Below are 12,575 nucleotides of genomic sequence, written 5' to 3'. Positions count from 1 at the left end.
GGGTAGGTTTGTGTCCAACATCTACTGCTTTCATTTCCTTTGGATTTCTCTTTCCCCATTATAGAGAGCTCCAGTGCTTGAATTTTGCCAAGGTCATTCTTGAATTTCATTTGTGTCCTCTTCCAGCGTTTGCGATTCCCTGGGGGACAAGAGGGGGAATGAACCTTGCATCTATTCTTAGGCAAGGGAGAAAGGAGAATCCAACAAATCATGAACCTGTTAGCTTGACTTTGGTCCCAGCCTTTTTGCTAGAACGAATCGTAAAACCATCCGTCTTGAGGACGGAGCTGATGTCACCCTGGAGGGGTAGCGTTGTGGTGTTTAAAACAACAGCAGCCAGCACAGCTCTGACGAGGATGCTTCGTGCCAACCGGCCAACGGGCGTGCGCTCCCTCCTCTTTCGAAAATGTGTCTGGCCTGATCTATGCGAGGAGATGGGGGAGGGATGCAGTTTGCAAATGCACCTTGTCTTTCAGTAAAGCACTTTGGCACAGCTCCATACAATGTGCTCATGCAGAAGCTCAGAAGTGTGTGGCTGCCTCGCAGCAGCTCCACCAAGCCCACGTTTACCTATAAACGAGCTCCCTGCTAATGCTTATCATTCTAATAGCTTCTTATGAAAATAACAGCTGGAACATTCACCCAGATCTTATTTTGTTGTGCCCAGAGCATCCAAGCTTGTGATGGTGCTCAGCTCAGATGCTGAATGCAGATGTGTCTCTGCTCAGATCTTCCTAGTATGGCACAAGAGAGAGAGAGAGAGAGAACTCTTGGAATGATGAACGTCCCATAAGATCAAAGTCAAAATGCTACTCTTTGATTGTAACAGAAATGGAGGAAAGTGTGTAGTGCATGACTGGTTCATAGTCACAAAGAAAGAGAGTGGAACGGAGCCCTGGGTGGGATTTAAAGAACACTTGCCATTTTTAACCAGACATGTGGGTTCATCGAAAGCTCCTTTGACATGCCAGTGTTGTAAAGTAGGTGTTCAGCCTCTTCATCAGAAGGCGAAGACTCTAGAAACACAAACAATATAACATTAATTAATAAAAGTCCAGAGAGCTGTATTTTGAGAGTTTGATAGTTTTCCATAGAAACACATGTCATTTTTGGATCCAGATATCTGGTTGCACTTCAACCAGTGCAATGCCAGTGACACACACTGTTCTGCTTTTTCTTATTTTGCCCCACTCTTCTATTCTACTAGCTGTTTGTATGGCTGAGAAAGGTTCAGATACAATTCTTTTTGGCAAGCGTGGAAAAAAGAAGCAGCAGCAGCTTAAGCTGAACGAAATTGGAATAAAAGACCTATAAGTCTGAAGTGGACAAAAATAATTCTGTCACATCTGCAATGGGATCTGAGTATGACCCAAATCTGAGAAACATTCATTTAAAAAGGGGGGGAAAGGAGGGGGGCACTGAACAGACTATTGATTAAACTGCTGGCCTCCTTTCACTTGTGTGTTAACAAAGGAAATCAGTAGTGAATAGATGTTTTAAGAAATATAAAGCTAGGAAGCCATGTAGTTCAAATACTCTATTGGCTTTGAAGCAAAAAAGCAGCTGTTAAACATTTCCAGCGTTTAGAATTTTAAAATATTTTTTATTTTAACCCTCATCCTTCAGACATGGCCAGGTGAGCTGGTTAGCGCAAAACTCTGATGTTGGCAATGTGTTCAATGGATTGCCCAAAGACATGAATGCACCTGCCGCAGATCAGCAGATGCAGCAGCCTTCCCCACTCAGGCAGTGCCTTATGGTGACTTGCTATGCATAGTTCTAGGAAAAGGCTGTGGCAGATGGTGCCATTGACTCCAGCACCAAACCTGTCGGGTAGTCTGGAAGCAACAGAGTGTCACGTCCCATTTCTCTCTCTGTTGGCCACCACCCACATATGCACCATTTATTTTATTTATTACATTTATATACCACTTTTATCTTCCAAGGAGCTGAAGGTGGTGTACATAGTTCTCCTCCTCCCCCATTTCACCCTCGTAACCACCCTGTGAGGGGGGTTAGGCTAAGAGATGGTGACTGGCCCAAAGTCACCATGGCTGAGTAGGGATTCGAACTCTGGACCCCAGTGAGTTCTGACTGACAAGATGCCTTTGTCCAGCCAACAGGAGGAGTGGGGCACAGCCAGGAAAATGGCCAGGGGTCTAGAGGATGAAGCAAGCGAGGTGGCTACAGGAAGGCTGTCAAGGTGGGAGTGACCCAAACCTTTCCACCAGGAGGATGCTGGGCAGTATGTCTTTGCCTTCATCCTGGATTGTCTCTTCCAGGCAATGTTGTTCTACTGAACAGGACATCCATCAAATATCCAGTTTCAGACGACTCCCTATATTGAATGACATTTCTGCAAGAGCTTGCAGGATGAGGTGTATGAACAAAATGGAAGGAGTTTGGGTCACAAAATACAAATTTAACGGGTGTCTATATAATGACCCAAGTTCACACATGCATGCCATTCTAGTCACTTGATTATTTAATGCTTGTAGTACCGTTCATTTGACCAGCCTGTGAAGTTTGAGTTTGTGTGTTAGGGAATTTGTAACTGCAAACCCCTCCCATTCAGTTGGTTGCAGGACTACATTATTTGTACACATGTAGGGTTTATGTGCATGATGAGGGATCCCATAAAAAAGCAACCAATCAAATGCATTCAGGTGAGGGAGGGATTCCCCCCCCATCCTATTCTCTCTCCCCATTCTCCCCAATTTATTCTATCCTGATTGGTCACGTGGATAGTCCTATTGGTTTAAACTGGTTTGTGATTCAAGTGGTATATACATTCTGCCTGTACTATTTGATGCCTGTAACAACTTACTGAATTTTTCGTCCCATAGGACGCACCTAGTTTTTTGGGGGGGAAATAAAGAAAAAAAAATTCCCTTTATTTCCCCCCCAAAAAAAACCAGGTCGGGGAAACCGAACCAGGTCGAGGAACAGCGGGATGGCAGCGCTGCGCCTCCCTGCTGTCCCCCGAGTTTGTGGGGCTGGCCGATGTTTGCCTGGCGCGCGGGGCGCTCTGCTTCAGCGTGCCCTGCCCGCCGGGCGGCAGGCTGCTATCCGCAGCGAGGGGAGCTCTGCGGGGAACTCCTGCAGGGCTCCCCACGCTGCGAACGTCTGCCCAGCGCGAGGGGCACTCTGCCTCAGGGTACTCCTCGCGCCAGGCGGCAGGCTGCTATCCGCAGCGTGGGGAGCCCTGCGGGGAACTCCTGCAGGGCTCCCCACGCTGCGGATGTCTGCCCGGCGCGAGGAGTGCTCTGCTTCAGGGCGTTCCTTGCGCCGGGCGGCAGGCTGCTATCCGCAGCCTAGACAGCCCTGCGGGAACTCCCACAGGGCTGCCTACGCTGTGGACGTGTTCCCGAAGTGCCGGGCGCTCTGCTTTCAGCGCCCCCGGCGCTCTGGGAAGCAGGCTGCGGATGTCTTCCTGAAGCCTGGAGAGCGAGAGAGGTTGTTGCGCACCGACCCCTCTCGCTCTCCAAGCTTCAGCGAAAGCCTGCATTCGCCCTATAGGACGCACCCAGATTTCCCCTTCATTTTTGGAGGGGGAAAAGTGCGTCCTATAGGGCGAAAAATACGGTATTCATGCATGCAGACACAACAAATATTCATGTGTCAACTATCCTTAAAACAGACATGGTTCTATATTGACACACTTCAGTATCCAAAGGCACCATCAACAGTTGGGAGAGCGTCTGGTGGGCCAGGAGAGAGCTGTCATTTGTGTCCATGTAGATGGAAGCAAATATCTGTCCATTCTCCTCATTTTCAGTGATGGAACAACTGCTTGGTGTAGCTCAGTGTACGAATTAGAATAAATTATATATATTAGAATTCTACCAAAGGGCCTTTGAAAGTAGCATCAAGCACCAGGCATCTTAATACCATGCTATTGAGTAGTCTCCACTGTCATGGTCATCAAGGAAGTCTGGATTGTGGAAGGAATTTTAACTTGCTTTACCAGACCTTTGAGTACAGTACAGTAAGCTGAATTCTCACCTCTTCTAGATTGTGGAGAGGTAATGTGGAAGAAAAGTTCAGGGGGAGTCATCAGTGTGGAGACGAGAGCTCCACTCATCAGAATTTGTGTGTATGTAAGAAGATGGCAATAGTTTTACTTTGATTTTGTTGATGCTGACCCCATGCGACATGCTGTCGCTGTAGATAACAGTGAGGAGTGCATTTGCACGTTAATTGCCGTGAGGTGACTGAATAGATGTTCCTCTGTGTTTTCTTTTTTTGAGAGACAGAGAGCAAAGCAATTGCAGAGTTTGTGTGGAAGCAGAGTGGAATTGAATGTCAAAGGGAACCCTGAATGCCCACTCTTCAGCAAAAAACTCCCCAGTTTCGTTGCTCCAGCAAACCTTGTTGCCTTGATACACAATGAACATTCAGTGTTGCTCAGGAAGGTGCAAACACCTGGTGGATCTGGGCAGAAGGGTGACACGGGAGCTCACCCGCAGCGCTTTAAGATCCCAGTAAGGGGGATACTAAGCAATTCCCCATATTGCCGTTTGTGGGAAGAGTAGACGCAGCTGCTACTACAGCTGAGGACACTTTTGAACCAGTAGATCAGGGAGCTGGAAATTAGATTAGTCTAAAGGCATTGCTTGATTTCTGTTCCCTGGGGCGGTGAGTCTCCAGCCAGATCTCGCTGCCTGTGACCTTGCCTGGATTTGCAAGCTAAGCACAGCTGAGGAGGGTGGGTGGGTCTCTGCTGCAGGGAAGACCTCCAAGAAAGGAAGGGCGGTGTCAGCTGGTTCGCCCTGACCTGCAGCCACTGATGGCGCAGCCTGAGTTTCTCATCTCCCTTGTTATTTCCTTGCTGCTTGCTGACAGGGCAGCCTCCCTTTTTTCATATCAATTGCTCTTTTAGGCAGGTATGTTGTCTCATTCTTGAAAGAAGGTATATCATCTCATGATTTGTTGGTCTTCCAAACTGGGAATTGCTGCAGTCCCCTGCAACCCACCTTTCTCTACCATGAAAAAAATGACACTGACACAGAGAGGAGCAGGATAATTTGTACTTGGTTTCCCTGCTGTCCCATAAACCTAGTTTATGCATGGCAGTATCACATATATAATTACAATTGGGTGTATATAATGTGAGCAGAACTAGTAGGTTCCACTTAAAAGATGTAAAGGGATAAAGTCTAGCTGGAAAATGCTGGAAAAAGAATATCTGAGCATGTCAAGCTAACAGATGGTGCTAACTTTTTTAAAAATACAGAAAATAAAAATGAATGTGAAACTGAAGATAATCATGAATAAGCATGGAGGTATTGACTATTGCTCTGCCATCATCATGAATTCAGTCTCTCTTATGAATGCCAACTTAGTACCTGTTTCAGCACAAATCTTATTCCTAGGCTAAAAACAAGTAGATGTCACCCACACACAAAAAATAGTGCTGTCATTGACCATGAGTCAGTTCTAACTATTATACACTCTTGTATCCCCCTCTCTCAAAGCAACTCTAGAGAGCCATAGCAGAAGATTTTTCCACGCAATAAAACATTGCAGTGGTTATGAAATGCAGTATTCACGCAATAGAAAAGAAGTGCCAAACAAATGGATAAAACCTGTATACTGTATTCATTACTGCTTTTCCTTCTGCAGGGTTCTAAACATGTTTGCAAGGGCATCCCATTATTGCAAAACTGACCACCTAAGAAGTCTCCTAAGTGTTATTGCCTTGAAGCTTATATGAAATTTCTAGTTAGCCCTTACTTTTGGAGCGCTTCATCTCCTGCTGATTTGCCTCCTTCCCATTTTGCAAAAGCTCATCATCCTGGCCCATTCACCAAGCTACTTCCTCTGGTCAACTCCTGATTGGTAGTTCATGCTCTCTTGTCACACTATTAACTGTTTTGAATGGTGCGGCTGAGCCAGTTCCGAGGCGGGACAGTAGGGAGCATGTAAAGGCTGAAGACAGGCTCTGTTTGGTGTGGAGAGAGTCAACAGGTATCCAGCCTAAGAGGGAAGGCATGCTTGTTGAGGTTTAGGGGAAGACCAGAAGGCAAGATGATGATGGTGATGATGATGATGATGGGTGTGAGATCAGGCTGTGGAAGCGCAATGCTGTTCGAGATGTATAAATGAAAGTCCCCATCTACGACCCATGTGGTGTGGCCTCCCTTTCTGAAAGCCATTATTGATTCCCTCCTCTCCAAACCTTCCTTGGGGACTGATCAGATAACCCTTTTTTCTCTTGTGGGTATAGTGGATGCTCTTCCCACTGGCAGTGCTCTTACTCCTGCTTCCATTAGCTAATTTCTGTTTATATGTATCCATCACTTATTCATGATCCATTGGATCAATCAGAAGATGCATTTGTTGAAACCTGATTCAAGCCTTATGTGGAGACTGTAGGCCTCCCCCAATGCTGAGGCCAGGAGGATAGGTTAGCAATTTTGATAAAAGTCTTGTAACGTGGCCATCAAACCACAGGGCAGGAACTTGGTTCTCGGCTCTTTGTTGGCACATGCCAACTGTAGTGGTTCAAAAAATTCTTTCTCCCCAAGAGATGCACCATAATGCCCAGGGTGTTGGACTTCTGCTACCAAATACAGCAGGACAGGGATCTATCTCCTGCTTTAGATAGTGTACCCCCAGGTGAGTCTTTCACTGTACATCTTCTACATGGGTAGACTCTGTACATAGGTGAACCAGAGTCGAGAGAAGAACCATCATTCACTTGTAAAGCACACAGAAGGTCCCACATTTAATTCTTGGTGTTTCTGGTTAAAAGAATTAAGCAGTGGATAATGGGTTCTGCCTGAGCTCTGGAGAGCCTCTGCTAGCCATGTTAGCCAAGAATGAGTGACTTCACACTGTATCCTGATTTGTATTGTTGTGACTTAACACATCTCAACAAATAAAAAAGTACAGTGCTTACCATTGAAATGTGATACAGAAAAGCACGCAGAGAGTAGCCTTTCCCATCACCTCTCAAGTCACAGGCCAGACACCAATTTAAATGAAAAATCCCAACATTCCCCACCCTTTTCATCTTCTGGTGTTTGAGCTTTTCAAGTACACTGTGCATCACGGGCATAAGCTGACACATTTTTAGCTCTTGAGTCAGGATCCCATGAAACTCCGGAATTTTGCAAGACCCTGAGGTGTCTTCAGGAGAAAGCTTCCTCTGGTACATCTAGTCATGCAGCTCATCTGCAACCAAGAGCAAACATGAGCTAAATCACCATGGAGAGGCATAAAGGAAGCAGGCTCCCTGCATTCATTGCCATCGCTTGCATTGTAGCATCCTGGCTCTCGACCAGCCCCCCACCTAGGCTGCCCTTCTGATGATAACAGCAGTGGCTTTGCAATCAATCCTTCCTCTGTAGGTTTCCCATAAACTAGGCTGGCTCTTCTTGCCTCATGTTGAAATCTCTTTTGAGGTGGTGCAGAGCTAGACATGATTTGAATGTTGATATTCATCAAGCTGGATATTAAATCTCTTTTGCTAGACTTTTTTTAAAAGAGAAAAATGCTGTAAAGATATTCATATGTAGGTCATACTCTCTCCCTATAACATTTCTGTGAAGCCACACAATTTGGTAGTGATGTGGAGTGGAAAAATGGAGGGGTTGCCTAACCTCTTCACTGATTTGCTGCATCTGTGCTCCAAGCTGCCCTCGTGAGTTGCATTTTCTCCCGCAGGGTTGCAGAACATATTGCTCAGTACTTTTTTTCTTTTAAAAAAAATGTTTATGGGTACTCTCATTTTCCTACTCATATTGAAATACTGTCCCTCAGTGAGACCAAACTTAGATTCACAAAATGTTTAGGGGTATGCGTACCCTTGCGTCCGTCCCCCCCGCCCGAAAAAACACTGATATTGCTGCATTGTATTATTGCAAAGCTGTTAAAACTCATTAAATACCGTTTAGAAGTAAGAATTTGCTTTTTCTGGTTTTGCACACTGGGTTTAAATCAATATTTCCTGCTACTGTAACTCTAGTCATGTCTGACCTCTGAGGGAAGAGCAAAAGTCCCATCTCCGATGCGTGACCTGTTTGCAGAGAGGGACATTTGCTGCTTTTATTAGCAGCAAATTAGGAAACACGTTTCTGAGTGTGTATATTGAATGGTATCTTTTGGAGGTCAGGGGAAGCCCCCAATTTGGTTTCATCCCCCCCCCCGCCCCGGTTTGGCCTTGTTTCCCATTTCTGCTCAATTTCCTCATTTTGAGAAGATAGTAAAATATATGCCATTTAAACGGAGAATCTGGAACAAGTATTTAGAAGAGACCATCTGTGTGAGGACCTTTTCACAGAGCTCTTCCCTCCTAAACCTGGTCAATCCTCACCTGTCCTTGGCCAAGCAGGGTCCTGTGTTTCCTGTGGGAAGGTGTATTGAACTGGTGGTGCTCAGCTGCAAACAGCAGCCATTTCTACAATTGTCACAGCACCTTCTCCAGTCACTGTGTGACCGTAAGAATCGTTGCTGACTACCTACACACTGCCAGTTTATGTTATCTGTTTCTCCACACAAATGTCTGCCTGAGGATCATCAAAGCTGCATGTAGGAAGATGGTGGTGAGAGAAGTGTTTTTTAAATATTGCAGTTGCATCCCACCTCCTGCCAAGGACGTAGTTCAGTGGTACCTCGGGTTAAGTACTTAATTCATTCCAGAGGTCCGTACTTAACCTGAAACTGTTCTTAACCTGAAGCACCACTTTAGCTAATGGGGCCTTCTGTCGCCGGAGCATGATTTCTGTTCTCATCCTGAAGCAAAGTTCTTAACCTGAGGTACTATTTCTGAGTTAGCGGAGTCTGTAACCTGAAGCGTATGTAACGTGAGGCGTATGTAACCCGAGGTACCACTGTAGTGGCATTTTTAGCCTCACATGAGACCCTGTGAGGTACATTGGGAGGGAAACAATGTAGGGGCAGTTGTGTAAGAGATGTGATTGGGAGAGAGGAAGGGCTGCATCGGGGGATGCGAGAGGTCTCATGTAGGTCTCATTTAAAGCCAAATCTGTCAAATCTGCACTTTATGGAATGATACGCAAACTGAAGCACAGCTAGCCTTTGAAATTCACACTTATCCAAATGTTGCTATGCAGTTTCCCAACTGAGCAATGTTTACAAAAATGCAGGTATGAAGGGAATGTGTATGTGGGTAGGTTCTCCTATCATTTCATTGGCGGTGTGGGAGGTTGGTGGCCCCTGGGAAGACCTGGTATATGTAGACTGCAGCAATGGGAGGAACTTAAGCCCTGTTTACTGACTAGATCTCAGCATTCATGGCATGTGTGGGCCTGTCTGCAGTGTGCCTGCAGGTGTATGATTGAAGGTGCATTGAAGGCATGTGTAATGGGTGGGGTACAGGGCCTGGCCCCCAAATCCCGCCCCCATTGTGCACACTTCTTGCATTAATTGAACACGGGAGCTACACTTCTGGCCATTACAGTCAGCCAGTAAAATCTCACACTCCACATTTTCACAGCTTGCTACAAAAATGTAAACAAAACAAAACAAAAACCCACCACAAGACACCATGTTCCCTGTGATGGTGCAGTTGGAGCCTGTGTAGGCATGCATGTTTCCTGATTTCTCACCATTTCAGGACTTGGTACCATCTGATGACAGAATATGTGAACAGACGCTGTTGAACAGCTTTGTTCTAAAGGTGACACCTGGGCTATGGACAGTCCCACTCTGGTGGCTCCTCCACACCAGTCATGGCTAACTGCTGCAGTCATTCAGAGATGCCCATGTGTGAACCAGGCCACAGGCTTCATTTATGGAAGTGAGGTTGCTTCCGCTGATGGTTGAGGGCAATTGCAGGAAGCATCATTAGGGGTAGATAAGTGCACAGGGGTAGAGTGCACAGATAAGTGTGGTCAGGTGTGGAGCGTATGGTTTGAATCCTGCTATGATTGGTTGCAGGGAACACGTGTGTGGCTGCAGGAGCAGGACCGGCTGCAGCCCTGCACGGTTGGCTCTTGTGTTGATGGATCCGTGCTCTTCACTTCAGACTATGGTGAGGTAAGTGAAATGGAAACACAGCATTTTCATGAGCCGCCAAAGGACACCCTTCCAGGTCATTCCCTTGCACATCTGGACTAAATAAAAGCTGATAGCTCAGGAGACTCTTTCCCCCCTTTCCTGTGGCCATAATATGCAGCATCTTTAAGGTTGCCAAGTTACAAAGAAAAAACCTTCTTTGCATTCTTCCCTAGGTGGCTTTGGCAGGTTTTCTTAAGGCTTTGTCCTCCTTTTCTTAAGGCTTGCAAATTGGTTTTTCCTTGAATTACTGCTGCGTGTTGACATTGCCACAAAGCACTTAGATGCTCAGGAGAGGCGTCTGAAAAGCCAGACAGACTGAAGGCTTTGGAAGCAGCTGTATGCAAGCAATTCACACCTCTTAGCATTTCTAAAAGTGGCTGCCTCTGAAATTGGTGATAATCCCTGTAGGGATGCGGGAGTCAGTCCACTTCCACCTCCCTTTCTCCTATAATTTCTTTGCTTTATGTAAGGAACGGAGATTGGCATCTTTCTCAGACCCTCCCATAGCATATAAGACAAAATGACTTCATGAAGATCAGTTATTTTTATAGTGTTACTTCCAACTATTGGGGCCTGTTAACAGAGTGGCAGAAGGGTAGGGTTTCTTCCAAGCCATTAGCTATCAAACTTTCCAGGCGCAGAAAATTTGTATTCTGATTCCCCTTCTGATATAGGTAACTATCGATATAGATAATTGGTATACACCTAAAAGTGCAAAGTGTGGAGGTAAGCTCATCTGTACAAACATGTTTCTGCTTGTAAAACACAATGAGTCACTTCAGTTCACTATTGGGTGAACTCACCCAGTGGTGAGTCCAGATGTGTTCACTGAGAGGACTCCTTCATCGAAGCCTGCTCAATGTGTATAAGTCATGTGAGATGTCATTCAGCTTAAGTTTTACTCAAGAGTAGACTTGTTGAAATGAAAGGGCCAAACTTAGTCATGCCTAGTAATTTCAGTGGCACTACTCTTGAGTAAAACTTGGTTGAATACCACCCATGGTTTTAATTTATTTCTTACTGTAGAAAAAAAATAGATGCGAAAGGACAAGGTAAATACAGAAGGTGGGTTGACCCCTCCCGTTTCCTGTTACTTACATCTCTACACCCTTGCACTCCTTTTACTGTTGAGCCCACCCACTTCATAAATAAACAGGGCAAGAAACCTGCCGACCATGATTGTATTTTGTTAGAAGAGAGTCAACTGATCAACTGCCAGGAGTTACAGCCCCCCGCAGAATCCTGCATCTCTACATGTACCATCTTTTTCCTTCCCTCTAGGTGTTCTGCTACCCGTGGGCCTCTGTGTCCAGAGAGAAAGTCTTGCCGATGCATCGGTCGAGTATGGAGGGGGTGGAGGACATGTCCATGCTGGGGGACCTGCACGAGGCGGCCATTTTGCTCAATCTGCACCAGCGCTACCAGCAGGACCACATCTATGTGAGTGACCAAAGCAGACAGATTCTTTGCTAGCCCACCAACAGGTTGCCAGAGCAGAAGTGGCCTGAAAAGAAAGCTTAGCTGCACGGCTGTCCTTTACCCCATCTCACCCGATTTGGAGACCTCTTAATCATGGCTTGGACAGGAGTCTGTGTCTCCTCCTGGTTGTGCTTTGGCTGAATCAAGTTAGTATTCCTGGGTCACTCTGCACACATTTGGAACACAGCATCACTAGCGGATTTTATGCTGAGTATAAGGCACAGCTAAGGCCCTGTCTACATTCAGATTGTGTGTGTGTGTGTGTGTGTGTGTGTGTGTAAGTGTAAGTGTAAGTGTAAGTGTAAGTGTAAGTGTAATAGACATACCATTTTAGATTGCAGGTGGGGAGTGATACACACACACACACACACACACACGTATATAAATATGGAAGTGCTGTTTTTAATGCTTCCCTATAGTAAAAGGAAAAACCTGTAAGTTGGGGAAAAGACCCACCCAAAATTAGCACACCAGAGAAAGAGTTTTTGCCCTAGCCTGTTCTGTAGGCACTAGTTTTCTACTTGCAAGGGGCATTTTTACAAAAGGGAGAATTAAAAAATGCTATCCCATCATCTGCATTCCATAGCGATATACTCTATTTTGCCATTTTGGAAACTACCTCGTTCTCCTGAATGCCTAGTCTAGGCTTGAGTGTCCAGGAGTAGCTACTGGGTTGCTGCAGATGAGAAATGCAGTAATGTTTGCCATGCCATCAGTGGTTGGTTCTCTTTGCAAGAGGATTCTCAGCAGCTGGCATTGAAGATGCTCCAGGTGTTTCTTCCTGGAGCAGGTTTCCTAGGTTGAATTACAGACATGTGCACCAGAGGCAGTAAACATCCTCTTTCATCCCACTTCAGGAGCTGTGTACGGGAGGCAGAGAGATGCAGGGGGTTCGGTGCCATTTATGGTGTATGCAAGATTACCTGGGACTGCGAGAAGGGCCATGAGGCATGCTCCTCCTTCTTTCTTACCTGTGTGCAAGCCCGTTCAAATTCTGATATTGAAATGTGGATCTTAGGCTGTGTTGCATAGCAACAGTTACTAAGGCAACAGGACTGTATGCATCTTGT

General features: G+C 45.8%; 1 protein-coding gene across 2 annotated transcripts in view; it reads left to right on the top strand.

Moving 5' to 3' along the window:
• Positions 1-12,575, top strand: part of LOC310838949 (unconventional myosin-X-like) — an 80,926-nt gene that overhangs the window by 7,885 nt on the left and 60,466 nt on the right. For both annotated transcript variants that reach the window (XM_083726932.1, XM_083726931.1), the window contains exons 2-3: positions 9,907-10,005; positions 11,308-11,466. Coding sequence is in view for 1 of the 2 variants with exons in the window: in XM_083726931.1 (XP_083583057.1) it covers positions 9,907-10,005; positions 11,308-11,466 (258 nt within the window). In the remaining variant the exon portion in view is untranslated. The remainder of the gene's footprint in view (positions 1-9,906; positions 10,006-11,307; positions 11,467-12,575) is intronic.

The sequence above is a fragment of the Podarcis gaigeae genome, assembly GCF_964106915.1.
Source record: "Podarcis gaigeae genome assembly, chromosome: 1".
Taxonomy (NCBI): domain Eukaryota; kingdom Metazoa; phylum Chordata; class Lepidosauria; order Squamata; family Lacertidae; genus Podarcis; species Podarcis gaigeae.
Note: the sequence above shows the minus strand (reverse complement) of the source record. Positions and strands in the feature narration are given on the sequence as shown.